Raw genomic sequence first — 21290 nt, 5'->3', positions numbered from 1 at the left:
CGGATCACCTGAGGTCAGGAGTTTGAGACCAGCCTGGCCAACATGGGGAAACCCCGTCTCTACTAAAAATACAAAAATTAGCCAGGCATGGTGGCAGGCACCTGTAATCCCAGCTAGTCGGGAGGCTAATGCAGGAGAATCACTTGAACCCGGGAGGCCGTGGTTGAGGCAGGAGAATTGCTTGAACCTGGGATGCAGAGGTCGCAGTGAGCTGAGATGGCACCATTGCACTCCAGCCTGGGCGACAAGAGCAAAACTACGTCTTAAAAAAAAAAAAAAAAAAAAAAAAAAAAAAAGGTCCTAGAGGAGACTGGAAAGAAATGAAACGTAAAAGGATCCCAATGGACCATGCAGATACAAAGTATTATCATCATAAACCGAACCAGTGAACCAGTGGTTGAGACTGAGGAGACCCTGCTGGGAGCAGCTTGCAGCACTCCAGGTAGCCACGTGCACACTTCTCCAATAATGGCTTCCCTTGCACCTCCCCTACATCTGCGATGCTCTCGGGTCTTTGAGAAGTGCTGACTGAGACCAACTCATGCATCCCTGGCTGAGCACCCAAGGGATGCAGCGGTTAACCAGGGGTGGCCTAAGTGGTTTCAAAGCAACAAGTCATTGAAAAGTTGTTTTTAACTTGATTATTGTACCTTTATTTTAAAACATACCAGACCACATATTTCCAAATGACTATGGTTCTCTTCAAAGTCTCCCCTGTATGAAGTTGAGTAGTTAATCCAGTGGTACTCAATGTGTGGCCCAAGTCATCCTGGAGCTGATGTGTGAAATACCTTCAGGCCAATTTATAACCCAGGCAATAAAATGTCTTGCTACTTTATAGGGGTTTCCTTGCTCTCCTTTAACTTGATTTATCAGACCTGTTTCCCCTTAACTTTTGGCCCTTACCAAATGCCAAATGCTCTGCCAAGCTGCTTTCTCGGAGAGGTTTGGAGCAGCCCTGGGAGGACAGGATTGTTCAGGGATGGGATGGAGGTATAATTATTAGCAAAAGAGAAATGAGAGAACCATTGTATTAATAGGAATCTGGTGGGTTTTCTCTGCTTTTCACTTTCCTTATGTGAAAATGTTTCTGTTTTTGGCCGGGCGCGGTGGCTCATGCCTGTAATCCCAGCACTTTAGGAGGCCAAGGCAGGCGGATCACAAGGTCAGGAGATCAAGACCATCCTGGCTAACACGGTGAAACCCCGTCTCTACTAAAAATACAAAAATTAGCCAGGTGTGGCGGCGTGTGCCTGTAGTCCCAGCTGCTGGGGAGGCTGAGACAGGAGAATGGCATGAACCCAGGAGGCGGAGCTTGCAGTGAGCTGAGATCATGCCACTGCACTCCAGCCTGGGCGACAGAGCGAGACTCCATCTCAAAAAAAAAAAGAAAATGTTTCTGTTTTTAAAAACGATGAAATAAACAAAATGTGACATATTCATACAATGAAATATTATTTGGCCTTAAAAAAAAAAAAAGGTGACCCAGCCTAGGCAACACAGCAAAATCTCATCTCTACAAAAAATGCAAAAATTAGCGGGTGTGGTAGCCTGTAGTCCCAGCTACTCGGGAGGCTGAAGTAGGAGGATCGCTTGAGCCCAGGAGGTCAAGGCTGCAGTGAGCTGTGATCACACCACTGCACTCCAGCCTGGGTGACAGAACGAGATCCTGTGTCAAAAAATTTAAAAAAAAAAAGCAAGAAAAGAAAAGAAGAAGAAAGAAATGGCATTCTGACACATACTACAACACAGGTGAACCTGGAGGACATTATGTTAAGTGAAACAGGGCACACACAAAAGGAGAAATATTATGATTCTCCTTATATGAGGTACCTAAAATAGACATAGACAAATTCATAGACAAAAAGTAGACTGTTGGTTACCAAGGGCTGGTTATAGGGGAAATGGGAGTTAGTGTATCATGGGGAGAGATCTCCATTTTGGGAAGATGAAAAAGTTCTGGAGATGGATGGCAGTGATGGCTGTGTGAATGTGCTCAATGCCACTGAACTGTACACTTAAAATGGTTAAATTGCAAATTGTGAATGTTATGTATATTATAGACAGTAAAAAAAAAAGTCTACATAACAAAATAAAATCTACTCAAAAGGTAAAGATTTGGCTGGGGATGGTGGCTCACGCCTGCAATCCCAGCACTTTGGGAGGCCATGGCCCAGTAGTTCAAGACCAGCCTGGGCAACATGGCGAAACCCTGCTCTACGAAAAAATAGAGAAATTAGCTGGGCGTGTTGGTGCACACCTGTAGCTATTCGGGAGGCTGAGGCAGGAGGATCACTTGAGCCAAGGTGGTCAAGGCTGCAGTGAGCCAAGATCCCACCACTGCACGCCAGCCTGGGTGACAGAATGAGAGACCCTATCTCAAAACAAAAGGGAGATAAATATTTTATATCACTGATGTTATTCATAAAAATTTGCTATGGGACGGAGTGGGCCAAAGTCCAAAGAAAAAGACCCAAAATATTCCTTCCTCAGGAACAAAAATTAGCCGGGATCAGCTGGGTTAAATACAGGTGTCTGTCACTCCTGCTCTAAAATAGCTCCAGGAAGGGACCCCTCCTTCAGTTCTTCTCCCATAATATCTTGAACCTATCTGTGCCCTGGAACATTCCACAGCACAGCCTAGGTTTCCCTGACCAGGGGCCCGCTGGGGCTGGCCCACTCCCCTGGCAGTGTGAACAAGGCTCTGGCGAGTCATGGTTCTGCTGGCCAGGAGGCTGCTGAGGTGGCTTTTTAATCCTCCAGCCATGCCGTCCTAGTGATTGCTTTTATTAGGAAATGTAATGAAAAAGACTATATGAAGCCCCTGCCAGAAAAAAAAAATCTAATAAGATTTTGCACCAAGTGTGGCGAGAAAAGAAAGGGGGGAAAAAGCACATTAGGAGTCAGATAACGAGGTAAATGAAAGACCGCAGGGAAGATCATTTTTGCAGACTTGCTGGATGGTTGTAACATTTTTAATTTGCTGAATTCTCTTTTTTCGTTGTCTCTGACTCTCCTCATCTCTGTCTTTTACCGTCTTTCTGACGGCTGAACCCTTTCTCTCTTTGCCTCTCCCCTTTTCCTTGATGTTTCTGCCTGTTTCAGCTCTTGCCTTGGAAATATGTGTGTGTGTGTGTGTGTTGTGTGTGTGTGTGTGTGTGTGTGTGTGTGTGTGTGTGTCCTTTCCCCATCCATGGCCAAATCCTGCCTCATGACTTGGGCAGGAAGCTGAGATCTGGACGGCGAGGACCCACCTAGTTAAGGGAAAAAGAAGACAAAGAACTGCCTCTCCCAGCCTTTGCCTTCTAGGGAGCAGCTATGATTCAGCTAAAGAAAGAGAAAGAGGAATAAATCAAGGGAAGGACGGGGAGAAATGGACTATGGAGGGAGGACAGGAGATCAAAGACCAAGGAAGTAAGGAGGAAGAGAAAGCCCCCGCTGCTCCCGCAAATCAATTTCCGGCAATGCCCGCCTCTTCGTCTGTGCTCTAAGCTCCTGAGCAGAATGCCACCTCTGTGGGATGCCAGGCCTGAACAGAAAGGCTCTGGGGCACTGGGCAGGCCTGCAGGCCAGGCTGCAGGGATCCCAGGCCTGCCTTGCCCTGAAGAGAGAGGTCTCCCTTCCCCAGGACCACCCTCTCACCATCCACACTTGAAGTCCTCTCCAAAATCTAGTTTCACCGCTTGCTTTGGCAGACTCCTTTCTCCTGTTCCGAACTTGGGAATTCTGAGGTGTCTCTTGGCTGCTGCGCATAAGTCCCAGTTCACAGCTGCAACTTGGGGGACTGAGGGTGGACACAATGAGCAACTTCCCCACAGGGAGTCAGCAGAGGAAGGAGGCTGGGAAACTGAAGTATAGGAATGAGTGGCTTAGGACGGAGACACACTGCTAGTTATTAGGAACATCCCTCTCACTCCTCAGTCCCTTGTTCCTTCCCCAGTGGGGACTATTTGCTCTGTTTCCCTCAGAGATGTCATCTCTCTTGGTGCTCTCCCACATGCGTAAGTGTGCTGCTGGTTACCGAGGGAATGGGTGTTTCCTGTACTGGCCATTACAGGAGATAAAAGAGCCACCCAAATCAGCGAAGTCTGTGGGAATGAGAGGACCTATTAGAAACCACGCACTCTGTACCCTTTGATCAATAGTTCCTCTCTCTCCAACCCCCTCCCTGAGCCTGTGGTGACTATCAATTTTTTTTTTTTTTTTTTTGAGTTTCGATCTTGTCGCCCAGGCTGGAGTACAGTAGTGCGATCTTGGCTCACTGCAACATCAGCCTCTTGGGTTCAAGCGATTCTCCTGTCTCGGCCTCCCGAGTAGCTGGGATTACAGGCGCCCGCCACCATGCCCGGCTAATTTTTTGTATTTTTTAGTAGAGATGGGGTTTCTCCATGTTGGTCAGGCTGGTCTCAAACTCCTGACCTCAGGTGATCCGCCCGCCTCAGCCTCCCAGAGTGCTGGGATTACAGGCGTGAGCCACTGTGCCCAGCCACCATTATTCCACTCTCTACTTCCATGACTTTAACTTTTTTGGATTTCACATATAAGTGAGATCATGTGATGGATTTGTTAACTAGCCTGACTTAATCATTCCACATTGTAAACATATATTGAAACATCAGGCCGGGCACAGCGGCTCATGTCTGTAACCCCAAAACTTTGGGAGGCTGAGAAGAGAGGATCGCTTGAGGCCAGGAGTTTGAGACCAGTCTGAGCAACAAAGCAAGAACCCCATCTCTACAAAAAATAAAACAAAATAAAATTAGCCAGGCATGGTGCGGCATGCCTGTGGTCCCAGCTACTCAGGAGGCTGAGGCGGGAGGACTGCTAGGAGTTCGAGACTGCTGGGAACTATAATCGCACCACTGCACTCCAGCCTGGGTGACAGTGGGACCCTGTCTCTAAAATAAAAATGAAATAAAAGCATCACAATGTACCCCATAAATATATATACAATTATTATTTGTCAATTAAAAATAAAATTTTAATCTGGGCATGGTGGCACATGCCTATAGTCCCAACTCCTCAGGAGCTGAGGTGGGAAGATCACTTGATCCCAGGAGTTCGAATCTAACCTAAGCAATGCAGCAAGACCCCATCTCTTAAAAAGCAAACAAACCAACCAATACTTTTTTTTTTAATTTAGAAAAAAGAAGAACTCAGGCAAAAGATCTGGTGAAATCTGATATGCATCAACGGTACTCTGGGGGGTCCCAGGGAAGCTTCCAGGAATGAGGGTTATGTGGCGGGGTCTGATGGTGGGGCCCCAAGCCACGCTGGGCAGGGAAAGGAAGAGGGCTAGGAAATAAGGTGGATTGGAACAGAGATGGTCGTCCCAAGAGGGGAGAAGAAATAGGTTCAAGGCCAGCTGGGAGGGGTGGCTGTTACCAGACTGTGGAAATAGGCTGGGAATAAGAGCTCATACACACATAGACCAGCTCATTGCAGTGGGAAAAACACAAACGAGCTAATACACACAGTGCATCCTATGCTCCAGGAATTGCTCTGACAACCGGAGGATATTTACTTATTTAATCTCACCACAATCCTATGGAGTCGGTACTATTGTTAACACCTCCGTTTTACACACAAGGAAAGTGAGGCTTGGTGAGAGGATTCAGAACACAGCTGCCTTCCTCCAGAGTCTGTGCTCGTAACCACCCTCCTCCAGAATAGGAGCCTAGGTAGGCAAAGTCATGGAGACTCGGGGAGGGGGAGAATGGCACTGCACTTAAGAACGTGAACTTCTGGACCAGGTAGCCTGACTCTTACCCTCGGCCTGACCTTGGATAGGATCCTTAGCAGTAAGGTCGGCCTGCAGAGAGACACAAAGAGTGACTGGAAGCATGTTGATAAAAACACAGGCACAGTGCTGTCCCTGAGCTCAGTCAGGGGCAGTTGTTTTGTTTAGTTTTGTTTTGTTTTGTTTTGTTTTGTTTTGAGACGGAGTCTCCCTCTGTCACCCAGGCTGGAGCGCAGTGGCGTGATCTCGGCTCACTGCAAGCTCCGCCTCCTGGGTTCACGCCATTCTCCTGCCTCAGCCTCCTAAGTAGCTGGGACTACAGGTGCCTGCCACCACGCCCAGCTAATTTTTTGTATTTTGTTCAGTAGAGACAGGGTTTCACCGTGTTAGCCAGGATGGTCTTGATCTCCTGACCTCGTGATCCGCCCCTCTCGGCCTCCCAAAGTGCTGGGATTACAGGCATGAGCCACTGCACCCAGCCAAGGGGCAGTTTTTAACACTGTTACTCTGCTTCCCATGAGATGAAGGAAGCATCTTTGGTGCTTGGCAACTGGCAAGGCTCAATTTCCCACCTCTGATTTCCCACCAGAAACACAGGAGATGGACCCTCCAAGGGACTGACTTCTTAGGGGCACACAGTCCTGCAAACAGGTCCCAGCACACATAGCACAGCCCCTCTCCCGAGAGCCAACCACCCCTTGCTGTGTCCTGATGACCCCCAGTGTTTCCAAGCCCCGGGAACACCCCCCAGTCCTGTGGCTCACTGCATTGTTCCAGGGAGTGTGTGTCACCCTTCTCTTTCCTTGCCTCCTTCCCTCCCCCAGCCCCTGCTTTTCTCTTCATGGAGAAGGCACAAATTAGGCAGAAAGGAAAATGTTGACAGTTCCCAGCCCTCCCTTGCTGGGGATAAAGAGAAATACGTTAACGGTTGAAGCTTTAGGCGGATCAAACACAGTTTGTGAGATGCTTCAAATGTATTATTCATCTCACCAATGAGATGCAATCTTGGGCTTTCTCTTTTCGCCCCATCAAGAGGAAACCTCAGCTACTGTGAAGATGCCGGGCTCCAGAGTGGAGGGGGTGCTTTCAGAATACCATCTTTTCAATTAAATCAACAAGTCTATCTTCTGCCTGCCCCGTTTCTTCTGAAGCTTTCCAAATGAAATGGGTCAACTTGCCAGAGAATCTAAGAGTACGAAGGCTGTGGGTGATACCCACAAGTATTGGGCAGTAACAAGCACCTGAAAGCAAAAAGGAGACCTGGAATCAAATCTGAGACACTTAGAGAAGGCAGGAGTTGGAGCCAGTCCTAGAAGGTCCTCCATGTCCACATGATCTTGAGGCCATGTAACTCTCATGGGCTAGAAGAACTCCAAGAGGAACCATCTCAGCTGTGCCTTTAGCTCTGTGATGCCACTGCAGAAGGTGGCGCTTAGGTCCCTGGTGAGGTTCCAGGTCCAGCCTTGGGTTGTTGCTGTACAACTTTTGGCCTTGTGATTTGGACTGGTGGAGGCCCCTGCCCCACCTGCCTGGGGATTCTACACCCATTCCTTGCTCCTCCTCCTTTTCCCTTTGGCCACTGAGGTCCCTCTGGGCTGCTGCCAGCATCCTTGAGTTCTTCACCCCGAGAAGAAGCTTCCCCAGCCTCCCATGAGTTTGCCTCACTGTCTCACAGAACTTACATTGTGCTGTGTTGAACAAATCTGATGTGGGAGTAGGGGGCAGGCTCTGCCCATGGAACAGGAGATTGGGACAGCCCAGAGGGAAGGAAATTTGATGTGATGGATCAAAAAGCCATAAAGTATACACCACCTTTGACCCAGCAGTTCCATTTCTTAAAGCACCCCCAAGGAAATACTAGGTAAGTGTGCAAAGATATACTGGGTTTGCCATTACTTTCAATGGCAAGAACAGCAATTACTTTTGCTCCATCCTACAAAAAGATACAAAAATGTCCATCTCAGGTTTATCTATAATAGGAAGACTTGCAAACATCTTAAAATCACAATAATAAAGGATTGATTAAATAGTAGCCTTCTGATCTAGTCGTTTAAAATCAGATTCCAGAGGAATAACAGGAGGAAGTACTATATCAATATATTTTCATTCTAAAAAATTTCCCTTCAATCCTTACCCAACCTCATTATTCTTCCCCAAGGTACTCATTGTTATCAGTTTAGTTTGTATCCTCTCCGATCCGTATTTTTGAAGAATCACATTTAATGTAAACAAGTAATAAAACCAGGTTATGCGAGTTTGTGACTATAGATGCATGCATCTATGCAAAGAGAAAAGGCTGGCTGAAATGTGAACACCAAAAATGTGAACAATGTTCAATGTTCAACTCCAAATAGTGGATTGCATTGATTTTTTACTTTCTTCTGCAGGAATTACTGTATTTTCTATATGAATGGAAAAGAGAAACAATGCTATTTTTGAAAACAGTGAAACAGAAGCAATTGCTGGCACTGGCTGCCTCTGAGCAGTGGGAAAGCCTGTTCACCGTATACTCTTTTATGCCTTTTGAATTTTGCACTTTGGGCATGTATCACCTATTCCAACAATGAATTAAATTTTTAAAAATTTAATATGGCAGTAAAATGAAATGAGGGGGGTGGTGAAGACCTCCAAAGGACAGCAAGCCCTGACTGAGAATCTGTAAAATTCCTCAAGCTGTACAGTTTCTGAATCAGCTCAGGATTCACTCCAATAGTGCTGATCTCTTTCTGTCTCACCAGACAAGGAATTAGGGCCTATAACCTAGAAGAAATGAGGTAGGGTCTAACATAAACCAGGCTGCCAGGCAGGAATAACTTTATAATAATATACAGCATAGCAACAGTAATGGCTCAGTTAAACCTGTTTTCATACTTTTTCAAAGAACTTTTCATCTCCCTTTGGTTCTCCACATCTTCCTTGAGGCTACCCACTGCTGTCAGGTTCCTGGGGAGGAAAGGATGGGACCCAAGACCTTGTCTAAAGGGCCATTGTTTGAAGTCTGCCAGCAAGACCCACATTTCCCGGGGCTAGGTGTTGGTTTCAGACAACAATTCTCTCTTCTTCCCAGGGCCCATTTCACCCATCAACACCCAGCTTCTGTCACCTGTTTCTGAGCCTCAGGTTCCTCACTTGTAAAATGAGGGTAATCAGCCTGATTATGAGATGTGGTTGCCAGTCAACAGACTGTATGGCAAGGGTGCCACCCGCTAGAACAGAAGGAAGGTCCCCAGGGCTGGAGTTGCTTGCAAGCGCCCACCCTGAGGGAAGAATCTAGACAGCAAGTCTGAGGCCTGGTATAGCCGTTATTTATAAGCTGATGACAGATATTTTCAATCCGCTGTGTTGTGAGAATTAAATAAGACACGTACGTCTGTGTTTGAGGATGCAGGCCATCCACCCAGCCTAGAAAACGCTGCATGAAGGATGAATTCTCTCCAGCCCCACCAATCCCATCTTCCTATGCCTCTACTACTCAAACATTTCCTTGTATTGTCATTGTGCAACTTGTTTCATGAACAGTGTCCCCAGACTAACTCCTCAACAACACAATTTGGGTCCTAATCATTTTAATACGTCACGTAGTAGATCCCCAGAAACTGTTTGCTGAATGAATAAGTGGATGCTATTTATAAGGCCATGATCCTTGTAAATTCTCACTAGGCTGCCTCTTGTTCCTGCCCCTGAAGCTGCTGAAGACCTACGCTCCCGGTCTGAACTCACTCTAAACTGGACCCAGAGGAGGTGGGAGCAGAGAAATTCAGGGAGCAGCACAGTGTGGTGAAAAGTAGACTGGGGGTCATCCTGAAGCGGCGGCCAGAGAAGAGACAAGGACACAAGCATCGGATCGCCATGCCTTTCTTGGCCATCCAGAAAAGGTTCAGCCTTAACATAGATCAATGGTGGACAATCCAGAGTGCTGAACAGCCCTACAAGATTGCTGCTCGATGCCATGCTTTTGAAAAAGAATGGATAGACTGTGCACATGGAATCAGTGTTATCCGGGCAGAGAAAGAGTGCAAGATAGAATATGATGAGTTCATAGAGTGTTTGCTTCGGCAGAAAACGATGAGATGTGCAGGTACCATCAGGAAGCAGCGGGATAAGCTGATAAAGGAAGGGAAGTACACCCCTCCACCTCACCACATTGGCAAGGAGAAGCCTCGGCCCTGAGCAGAGCGGCTGCTGATGTCTGGAGGCTGATTTTCCTGTTCTCTGTTCTTCGCTGGAAAGGTTGTTCATGGAAAACCTCTTTGTCAAAGTGTATAAAAATAAAGGATTGCTCCATCCTAAAAAAAGAAGAAGAAGAAGAAGAAGAGGAGGAGGAGGAGGAGGAGGAGGAGGAGGAGGAGGAGGAGGAGGAGGAGGAGGAGGAGGAGGAGGAGGAAGAAGAAGAGAAGAAGAAGAAGGAAGAAGGAAGAAGGAAGAAGGAAGAAGAAGAAGAAGAAGAAGAAGCAGAAGAAGCAGAAGAAGAAGAAGAAGAAGAAGAAGAAGAAGAAGAAGAAGAAGAAGAAGAAGAGAAAAGTAGAGTGGGGCTGTTGTCCTGGCCATCAGAGACTTAACCTCTCTGGGCTCAGTTTCTTCATCTATATGTGATCATTAGAGCAGATCGGGGTTGAAAACTCAAATGCCCACAGAGGCCAGAAAAATAATGTAGACAAGGCAACAAAGGGGGAAGGTGGCACCCTCCCTTTGTTGGAGAGCAGGCATGCTCCTTGCACAGCGCTGCCCCTCAGTGCCCGCTGATCATCGCCAATTGATGCAAGACTGTGGGTCAAGTCTTGTGGCAAGATTGTCTGATCTTTCAAGGGAAGCCAGCAAAGTGGATTTTTATGTGAAGTCTCTTGAATAGGTCAAACTCAAGTCCGTAGGCCATTTACCGCCTGGAGGCCACTGGTTTGTGGTCTGAGCACCAGCGGACCACCTGGCTTCCTTCCAGCTCTTCAATTCTGTGCCTTCAGGAGAGGAGAACATTCTTGTAAGTAACTGTTTAAGGGAAGGACTCAAAGTCTGGACCTCATTCTGGCCGCTGGGCCTCCGGTAACTGCCAGCCCCCCGCCCCACCAACACACACACATCAGGGGGGCAGAAATGGGGGGTGAGGAGAAGACAATGATCCTTTGTCCTGGGGTGGGCCAGGGTTCAGCCCCTCCTGTTCTGCCCCTAGGAGTGCCCGCCTTGCCTAGAGAGCTAGGCCTAGGGGCAAACTCCCCACCCTTAGGCTGCCCTGCACAGGGGTGCCTACCGGTGATACAGTCTCACCTAATAAATTCCTGTCAGAAAAGCTGTCAGGGCCTGGGAAATAAATAATGATATTTAACATTTTGTAATAACAACAATTAACCAGTAAATAATGTCCTTTAAACTGCAAACGCTAGAGTAAATTAATTCTTCTAATGAGCTGTCAGGCACGGAAGAAAAAAGTCCCCGTGTTCTTTGTTGCCACGCGGCTGCCGTGTGAGCAGCCGAGGAAGCTCACCTCGGGCCCTGGGAGCTCATTACAGGGAAGCATGCGGCGCGGGGTTCCCGGGAAATCAGCCCGGCCTCGCCTGCACCCACGTGGGCACTCGGCCGCCGCCCGCACCCGGAGCCCCACGGCCCCGCCCTCATTGCGCACGGCGCGGCTCTCCAGGTGCCGATCGCAAATGGGCAGCGCGGAGGGCATTTCAATTAGAGACCTCCCCCCTCCCTTCTGGTCGCCTGGGCGGCGCTCAGCCTCGAGGTGGCGGGGGACAGGAGCTGGGAACGGAGGAGGGAGGAGGGGGAGAATCCCTGCGCGTCCCTAGTCCTTGCTGCATGACCTTGGAGAGGTCTCTTGCCCTCTCTGGGCAGGGACGTTGTAAACGGAAATGTGAAGCTAATCAAACCAGATGTGATTATTTCTGAGCTCCTGAGAAGTCCGTGACCATAAAAAGACACCTAAGAGTGAGGCAGCTCTTTATGTACTGATTCGGAGTAATCTCCAAGATATATTGTCAGGTGACAAAAGCGAGGCACAGAAGAGCTTGCAGGGGATGCTACATCTTGTGTATTAAAAGCAGGACTCAAAAAAGAGTATGTGTCCGTGTTTGCTTGTATATGTCTAGCCAGGAAGCAGGTAACATTGCTTGCCTCTGGGGAGGGGAAGCTGGAGACGGGGGCTGGAGGGAGAGTTCAGTGAACAACCTTTTATACCCTTATTATTTGAACCATGTACAGGTATTACCTATTCAAAAAATAAACGTTACGAAAAACAAAGCCATACACATCAGGGGTCAGCTTGTCTCTCAGTAGCTTTCAGGAAGTGGAAGCCACAGGGGCCCAGCTGCACTGAAGCCCCATCTGAAATCCCTCCAGAGAGAGAGAGCACACTGCCTCTCTAATAACCTATTCTAGAGACAAGCTAATGAGTCAGGAAGTCCTTCCCAGTAGCTAATCCCATTCCCTCCTGCTACAATTTAAGCTTCTCTCTTCATGTTCTGTGTTTGATGGGTGAAAGGGCTGATAGATAATTCTCTGCAGAGAGCTGGGGGTAGAGGACAGCCACTGTATGGACAGGAGAGAATGAAGGGCAGTCCCAGCCCTCTGGAGCCCACAGGCCTAGGTTTGAATTCACTTCTGTCACTTGATCACTGTATGGTGTTGTATGTCACTCTCCCCACTGCGCTTCCACTTCCTGTGATCCCCGCCTCCCTTGGGAGGCTATTAAGTGCTGGGCCTGGTGAACAGGCATCTACTTTCCATGGGAGCCCACAGGTCCATTGCTGCCCAAGATGGACAGAGACCCCCTGCACAATCCTGGGTCATCTGCCCACCCCTCCCCAGATCTATGGCTCTCCCAGCTGCGACGCCCAACCCCACCTCCCACCTGGAGCAGCCGGATACAGCCTCCCTATGGCCAGACGCAGCTTTGCTCATTTGGCACCTAAATTGTCATGCCCTGAATCCAGAACAGGTTCAAGGTAGCTGGTGGCTGAGAGATAGTGTTGGAGCCAGAAATCACCAGGTGATCACTTCTGAGCTCCTGAGAAGCCCGTGACCTAAGACACCTAAGAGTGAGGCAGCCCTTTATGTGCTGGCCCAGGGCTTGAGGAAAGCACTTGAGCGGCTGCTTTGGGGCTGGGGGTGAGAGAGGGGTTCAAGCCAGGAGAACTCCCAGCCCCCATCACCATCTGACCAACCCCCCCTTTATCTATTTTGTATCCTTGCCATCTTCACAAAGTGTCTTTTGATTAAAGAGTTTCTTATCCGGCCAGGCGCGGTGGCTCATGCCTGTAATCCCAGCACTTTGGGAGGCCGAGGCAGGCAGATTACGAGGTCAGGAGTTCAAGACCAGCCTGGCCAGCATAGTGAAACTCCATCCCTACTAAAAATACAAAAATAAGCCAGGCGTGGTGGCACACGCCCGTAGTCCCAGCTACTCGGGAGGCTAAGGCAGGAGAATCGCTTGACTTTGGGAGGTGGAGGTTGCAGTGAGATCACGCCACTACACTCCAACCTGGGCGACAGAGCGAGACTCCATCTCAAAAAAAAAAAAGAGTTTCTTGGCTAAAACATATTTGAAATGCCCTGACCTCAGCCATTCAGAACTGGGCACCCAAGGCATGGGGTTTCAGAAAGAGCAGGGACAAGAGGGAGAAAGAAGCCAACGCCTACTGAGGACCCACTTTATGCCAGGCACTTCCCATGCAATTTTCCCTCTTAATCCTCACAACCTGTGGTTTGGGTAATATTATCCCCACGGTATGGACAGGATGACAGAAGTTCCAAGGGGTTAATAGACTTGCCCACGTGTATTCAACAAATAAGTTGTAGTTGGGCTAGAATTTGGACCCAGATCTGCTGACTTCAAAGCCACATCTCCTAACACACTGCTGCCTGTCCCAGCCCCTCACCTCACCATCTAGCTCTCTTAATGTGATGGGGTGCAAGTGGGGTGGTACAGAGCTGGAGCGTGGGAAGGAGGCCAGCTCAACCTCTTGACCCTCTCTTTCCTCAACATCCTCTACTCAGTACCTGAAGTATTGAGATGAAAATTCAAGGAACAATTGCTGATTGTAAGAATTCATGAGAAAGGCTCCCCTTCCCTGGGAGCCTAGAGGAAATGCACTGGCTTCTCCTCTCAGAATCTGCTTCCTCGTCTCTAAAGTAGGAATTACTTAACCAGGTAATATCTAGGCAGGGGGAGAGTATGGGCACCTCTGATGTCATCTTTAGGAGAGTGTGGTGGCTGAAGCTTAGGCACAGAAGTCTAATACACATGAGTTCAAATCCAGGCTCTACCACTTACAAGCTGTGTGACTCAGGACAAGTTACTTAACCTCTCTGAGCTTTGTTTTCCTTCCCTGCAAAATGTGGATCATTGCCACTGATCTCTTTGGGCTGTTACAAAGGTTAAGAAGATGACGTGTATAAACTACTTAGCATAGTGCCTGGGCACCCAATACATGACATGTATTGGGTGTCATGTAGGCACCCAATACATGACTACATCTGTCCTGATGAGTTTTTTGTTGCCCTGCCAGACAAACTCAATCTCCCAGACCAAAAAGGGCAGTTGTCCTGGTGCCTGAGATAGGCAGCCTACCTCTGCAGCTTCCTGATTTGGGAGGCAGCCCAGAAAGGCCTCCAGGCTTGGTTTTTTGCAAAGGGCAGCGGAAAATCGAAGCTGAAGCCAGCAAAACAAGGATCCCAGCAGTGGATCTGAGTCAGCTGCTTCTGGGTCTGGGGGTTCAAGAGTCTTCCTCAGAGTAACATAGCTTCATGGTTACCCTGTCCTCCCCGTAGCTGCCCCCTTGGCCTGAGTCCTCTGCGGGCCCTGGGCACCTGTGTGCACACAGCATCAGCTGGGAAAGAGGGGTGCTCCAGTGAGTAGAGGAAGCTGGGTCTCAGCCACGCGGAAATTAAAACCAGCTTGCCCAGCACTGAGTTACCATGTCGCCTGAAATCAGATTGATTTCTTGGGCTTGTTGTGACGGCAGTGTTGCAATTGATTCGTCTGGATGGCGGGGAGTTTATCTATTCAGAGCTGTCTGTCACTGATCTGAATAAGCTGCTAAAATAGCCCAAATACCTGGCGAGGGAGAGGTCGCCACCAACCTCGGCTCAATATTAATTATAATAATGAACAGGCATGAGGAGGTTGGTTCATTGCTTGCCCAGCAGGGCTGGCCTCTATGAGGTTTGGTGTTTAATATTCATTTCATGTCAACAATGTGCAAAGAGCGAGTAGACTCTCCTAAGCTGAGAGAAGTTTGCAAGGGCAATGATGTTGATCTGTGCTTCCATGGGACTAAGAAGGAGCCAGTGCTGCTGAAACAGAAAAGGTTTAGGTTAGACCTCAAGAAGAACTTCCTAATAACCGACAGTGGATGGACATAGAATATCTAATTCACTTATTAGCCTGGACAAGTTACTGCTCCTCCTTGACTCAGCTTCCTCCTCTGCCTGGCCAACCATCTCTACAAAAAATACAAATATAGGCCGGGTGCGGTGGCTCACGCCTGTAATCCCAGCACTTTGGGAGGCCGAGGCAGGCAAATCACGAGGTCAGGAGATCGAGACCATCTTGGCTAACATGGTGAAACCCTGTCTCTACTAAAAATACAAAAAATTAGCTGGGTGCGGTGGCAGGCGCCTGTAGTCCCAGCTACTCGGGAGGCTGAGGCAGGAGAATGGCATGAACCCAGGAGGCAGAGCTTGCAGTGAGCCGAGACAGTGCCACTGCAGTCCGGCCTGGGCAAAAGAGCAAGACTCCGTCTCAAAAAAAAAAAAAAAAAAAAAAAAAAAATCAGCTGGGTGTGGTGGTGCATGCCTATAGTCCCAGCTACTTGGAAGGCTGAGATGGGAGGATCACCTGAGCACGGGGAGGTTGAGGCTACAGTGAGCCATGATTGTGCCACTATACTCCAGCCTGGATAACAGAGTGAGACCCTGTCTCAAATAATAATAATAATAATAATACTTACTTCTTGGAGCTGCTGCTACTGCTGCTCCTGGCCAAATAGCAAGAAAAGGAAAAACAAAACAACAAAACTGGCAGGCTCTTCTGGGTTGTTGGTTCAGGGAGCAACAAAGGGGTCCCACTTCAGGTGACAAATCACCCTTCTCAGCCTTGGTACAGAGCGAGCATTCCATCAATGGGGCTTTTGTAATAATTATTGATTCTGTGGATATTTATTGAGCCCCTGCTATATGTCTGAACCTGAAGAAAAACTATTGAACAAGCCATGATCCCCAGCCTTTAAGGAGATGAATTCTGGGGTTACTATGGGAGCTAGGGCACCCTTCTCACCGGAGGCTCTCAGGAATAAGGGTGAGCCCTGTCTCTGGGAGACAGCTTAGAAAGTGCTCCTGGAGGCAGGCAGATGGATGTGAAGACCTCATGCGGTAGCTGCATGGGGTTGTTTGAGGCATAATTATCCAGCAGAAGACCCTACTAAACATCAGTCAAGAAGAGCCCCTCCAGAATATTGTTCTTTCAGAAAGGGGAAGATCCTTCTCTCGATGGGTCTCGCAAAAATGTGGTCAGACTTGGGGTTCAAGTCTGCAAGAAGCCAAGAGTGACCAATTGACTCCCCTGCCCCTAAAGACACCAACTGAAATTGCAGCAAGAAACATGGAGGTTAAATGAGATTTGGAAAGCAGTGAAGGAGACCGTGATGAAGAGATTCCCCTGTCTGTCTGCAAGCCTGGTCAGCTGCCTTCCTTGTGACATTCCTTTCTCTGTTCCTACAAAGCTCTCCTCTCTCTCCCCTTTGGCTGCTGGTGGAGACCCCCACGGCCAGCCTTAAGAGAAACATCAGAAGAAAGTTAATAGCGAAACGCTCTGGCGGATCTAATTGATTTTTTTCCTATTGGTTCCCTAATATAGGCAACACTGTTCCTGCCGCTTTTCTGGGCTGGAGATTATGTCATAAATAAAGAGATTTGCTCCCTATTTCCATGTGCTTATCTTTAATAAGTTAAGAACTCAACAAGCTTTAGGAGGACTTGAAATAAGCAAGAGATCCGGTGGTGGCTTCGGCTGTGGCGGTGGCTTTATTTCAACAAAGGGGGAGGCAGATTGCTGAGGCGGGTGGAAGAGAATTTCCATTCTTTGAGTTGCACTGGGCCTGGGCTCAGCTGGGAGAAGAGAGGGGCAAGTGGGAGAGCTGGGGGAGGAAATTCGTGGTGGCAGATATAGTAAAATGGATGGACCCAGCCCATGGGGCTGCGGGTAATTTGGGAGTTAAGAACATAGGTTCTAGAGCCAGGTAGCCTGGGTTCAAATCCGAGCTCCATCATTGTTTACTAGTTGTGTGACTTTGGGCAAATTACTTAGCCTCTCTGTTTCCACATTTTAAAAATGGATAATATCTAGCTCATAGGTTGTTGTGAGGATCAAAATGTAAAGTGCTTAGAACAGAGCCTGGCACAGAATATGCACAGAATATATGTTAGCCAGTATATTATTAAGACATCCTCTAACTCAGTTTACCTTAACTGTTGCTGAGCTTGTGCCATGTGTCAGGCCCTGGTCTGGGCTTCATAGATGACTTCAAGGAGCACCCAGCCCCTGTGACTGGTATGAGCTGGGTGTCCACACTAGGGGGAATCCAGAAAGTGAGTGGTCACCCCTTTCGGGGAGAGACTCCCGTCCTATGACCCTCTCTTGAGGTTCACCCACTCTCCAGTTCTGGACACCCCACAGATTAACTCACATTTCCTGAAAACTGACAGTGAACACAAACTGTGCAGCGCGTGCAGAAACAGCCTCACTCAAGTTTAAGTACCGTGCACCTCATGTGTGCCAAGCTCTGCTATTTATTTGCAGGGTCTCATTTAGTCCTAATCAACCCTATGAAGACAACAGTATTGCTATCTCCCATTTTACAGTTAAGGAAACCAAGAAACAGAAAGGTGATTTGCTCAAAGGCTTACAGCTAGCAAATAGCAGAGTGAGGATTTGAATCCAGGTCCATTGACTTCCCCTGCTCTAAACATTGCCCTGTAGCCCTCATCCTGCACTTACAGTGCACTTACAATTGCAAGCACTAATAAGGCACATATAATATGCAAGATCCTAGGCGTAAGGGCTGAGGGGGTAGAAAAAGAAATAGAAGCAAGTACAAGTAGATAGAAACAAGCACCTACTATGGGCCAAGCTCTCCAACAGGTTATCTCACTGAATACTTTTCTGAAAGGCAAGTGGCATCATTTTCCTTTCATAGGTTAAGAAATGGAGGTTCCAAAACTTGCCCAAGGCAAACATTAGGCTGGGATGATTTGAAGTCAGGCCTGCCTCTGAAGTCTAGCCAATGCTCAGGATGACCCTCAATCCTCAGCTTCTTCTTTTTTTTTTTCTTTTTTCTTTTTTTTTTTTTTTTTGAGAGAGTCTTGCTCTTTCACCCAGGCTGGAGTACAGTGGCACAATCTTGGCTCACCACAACCTCCGCCTCTCAGGTTCAAGTCATTATCCTGCCTCGGCCTCCTGAGTAGCTGAGACTACAGGCATGCACTACCACACCCAGCTAATTTTTGTATTTTTAGTAGAGACAGGGTTTTGCCATGTTGGCCAGGCTGGTCTCGAACTCCTGACCTCAGGTGATCCACCCACCTTGGACTTCCAAAGTACTGGGATTACAGGCATGAGCCACCGCGCCTGGCCTCCCTCAGTTTCTTGATGAGCAGTTTCCCTTTCTAGCAGGCCTTGCTCTTGCCTACCCTGAATGTGGCCCTACTGCAGATGGGCTGAGAAGAGGAGTCCTCCCCCGGACAGGCCTTGCGTGGCCTCCCCCTTTCCCAGGAGAGGATCTCTATCCCAGGCTTCCATTTTGTATTCTTCCTTTCTCTTGCAGGCCATTGTCTGGACCCACATATTCTGTTGCTTTAAGGACTGGTGACCTCACAATCAGTTGCCATAGAGACCATTGTGATGTCACAAATAGAGGACAAGTAGTTCAAGGAGGATTCGGGAAGGGAATATGCTAGAATTAAGGGACATTGGGAATTTCTGTCCTATTTTCATGCCCAGAAAAGGAAGTGGCTAGAAGTGTATCCAAGCTTGGGTTCTGATGTCTAAGGGAGACTTGACCATGCTCTCATATCACTTCCCCTGGGTTCTCCTGAGACTGTGATGCCTCTAAGGCCCAAATAAAGGGTCAATGAGAATGAACATCAGAAACACTCCCCGCCACTCTGGGGCTATAAGAAGCGGGCTGCTTTTGTAGCAGGAAGGAATAGTATTAGATGCCAGGAGGATCTGTGTGAATGGAAGATCTCCCCGGAGGTAATGAAGGACACTTGCCTTGGGAAGCTTGAAGCATGGGAGACTTGGCAGCTAGGGCTTCCAGAGCCTTGTTTAAGTACCTTGTGGAGATAAACATTACAGCGTGTTGGGGCTGTTTCCCTTCCCCAATCTGGGTGCTCCTTGAGGGCTCTCCCTCTCCAGTAGCTAGTTCAGGTCCTGGCATACACACAGTGCTCAATAAGTGCTCACTCATTCAGTAAATGAATGAGTGGGTGATGAATGAATTGGGACATAGTAGGGTGAAGGATGAATGAATAAATGGACAGACGGATGGGCAGGTAGGGCTCCTAGAGATTTTGTACCAGCCACTAAGCTTTGCTACACCCCAGCTCTCTAGCTACATCCCACACCACAACTCTTGTTTGCTGCCATCCAGCCACACTAACCATCTCTTAGTCCTGTCTACCCATGTACATGCTGTTCCCTTTGCATGGAACGCACTTCTCTTCCTCTTCAATTAAATAACTCATCCGCATCTCCCTGTAGCCTCCTGATGCCCACCTGCCAGGGGCAGCCCACAGGATGCACCCGGGGCCTCTTCCCTCTTTCTCAGGAACTCACCCCACTTGGTGACTCACTCTGTCATCACGTGGCCATCAACCTGGCACCAGGTTCCCAGCCCCAGAGCAGCACTGTAAACCCAATGCCTCTGTACAGATGTATTTTATGTAAGTTCAAGCACTAGAAATATTGAGTTCAGAGGATTTTATTTCTAGAGCCTTCTATATTTCTCTGGGATTATCACCTGTCTTTGTTCCCTCCCTCTCTTGGTTATTATCTTTGGACCCTTTCCAAGCCAAGCTGCCTTGATTGCTTGGGATGACAAAGGCCCCCACCATCCTCCCATAGTGTCTCTGGGTCTGGTGAGAGTGACCTTGGGGGACCTTTTCTTATTCCTTCAGCATAACCCTGCAGCATAACCCTGACACAATGCCAGGCAGCCTTGGCTTTTAGGAGCTGGCTTCACTGAGAGACTAAGTGTCAGGGAACATGAAGGGGATGGTGAAAGTGGAGGCCTCATGCCCCCCAGTTGCAGAAGGCTATGCTTAGAATAAGCTCTGGGGTACAGAGGGGATGGAGAAGGCCAGCTGTTCTCTTTCCCACACCATGCCAACCTAGACTGACACCAAATTAATAGCATTCAAATGAGATGCAAAGCATTATGCAAATCTAGAGGAGAAAGCCACTCTTACCAGGCTGTTGGAAGGCCAGCACCTTGAGTCCTTTATGGAGGACCCCACGGGCTTCTTTCAACTTCAACCCCTGAACCTTCAGCACCAGCTGGTGTGAAGAATCCAATGAGACTGGTGCAGCCTTCTCCCTGATCATCTGAGCCAGAGCTCACTCTGGCCTCACCCCACCACAGGTACTCAGGGCCTCCTGAAATGATACAGAGGCAGCTACGGAAGGTAGCACAACCTCCCTCTGGATGCCAGAATTCCGGCTCCCCACTCATCAGCAGTGTATGCAAAGTAGATGCAGGGTTTTTTTGCATCTATTTAACTGTCCATTAAAATGGCCCCTCGCCCGTCACCTCTGCACAGGCTCAGGCTTCCAAATTGCCAACCCCCGCTGCCTGCAAGCACCATGTGGTTCCTGCGCCTGGTAATTGCTGTGGTGTTTGTTGAGCTGTATTTGCATTTGATTGTCATTTAACTTTCCATCTTTTTCCTTCAATCAAACCAGAGATTGGGCTTTTGCAATTGATTATTCATTTTATTTTCATCCCCTTGATGGTTTTCAAAGAGTTTTCTTTATTAGTGCCACAAATTTGAACCCTGGGACTTCTCCTGCCACATGATGGGGGAAAGCCTCCTCCCATCCATCCCAGAGCTCCTATGTGAAAATAATCTAGCCAGCATTGTACATCTTAAGTCCTATCCCCAGTCTCCCTGTTTCAGCACCTGCCTCATTTCTGCCCAGCCGGTGGCATTAAACATTTATGGAGCTGTGGAGGATCAAAGGCCTCGGCTGGGGGTGGTGGGCAGGCTGGAGGCCTCTGTTTGGAGATGGAAAGTAGCTCACATCAAACCACTTTCTGCTGCTGTCTCCATCTACCCTGAGCTCTTCCTACAGCCAATCTGGTCCAGCTCCTGGAGCAGGAGCAAATGCCTGGAGCCCGGACTCTCCACTTATCAGAGCAGGGCCCTCCTCTCGCCCCTAAATTCAATGGGTTGACTTTGGGTAATGCAGAGAGCCCTGGCTGGAGCACTGGCATCCCTGACTGTTCCAGGCACTGCAAGGTCTGGAAGCCTGCTCCACGAAATGGGTTGAGGTAAGCAG

The 21290-nt window shown here is 48.4% G+C and overlaps 1 protein-coding gene and 1 long non-coding RNA gene across 2 annotated transcripts; one reads left to right on the top strand and one right to left on the bottom strand.

Moving 5' to 3' along the window:
- Window positions 1–9589: 9589 nt before the first annotated feature.
- Window positions 9590–9960, top strand: LOC129017873 (NADH dehydrogenase [ubiquinone] iron-sulfur protein 5-like). Its single transcript, XM_054458766.2, has one exon. The coding sequence runs from the start codon at window positions 9590–9592 to the stop codon at window positions 9908–9910; it is 321 nt and encodes a 106-aa protein (XP_054314741.1). The 3' UTR covers window positions 9911–9960.
- A 4902-nt stretch (window positions 9961–14862) lies between these two features.
- LOC129017874 (uncharacterized) lies at window positions 14863–18570 on the bottom strand. The gene is made up of 2 exons (XR_008495155.2): window positions 18422–18570; window positions 14863–15028 (listed from the first exon to the last, which is right to left on the bottom strand). It is a non-coding gene; the product is annotated as an uncharacterized LOC129017874 (long non-coding RNA).
- Window positions 18571–21290: the final 2720 nt, after the last annotated feature.

This window comes from Pongo pygmaeus, chromosome 19, assembly GCF_028885625.2.
Source record: "Pongo pygmaeus isolate AG05252 chromosome 19, NHGRI_mPonPyg2-v2.0_pri, whole genome shotgun sequence".
Taxonomy (NCBI): domain Eukaryota; kingdom Metazoa; phylum Chordata; class Mammalia; order Primates; family Hominidae; genus Pongo; species Pongo pygmaeus.
The sequence above is the reverse complement of the archived record's forward strand: the minus strand, read 5'-3'. Positions and strand labels throughout refer to the sequence as shown.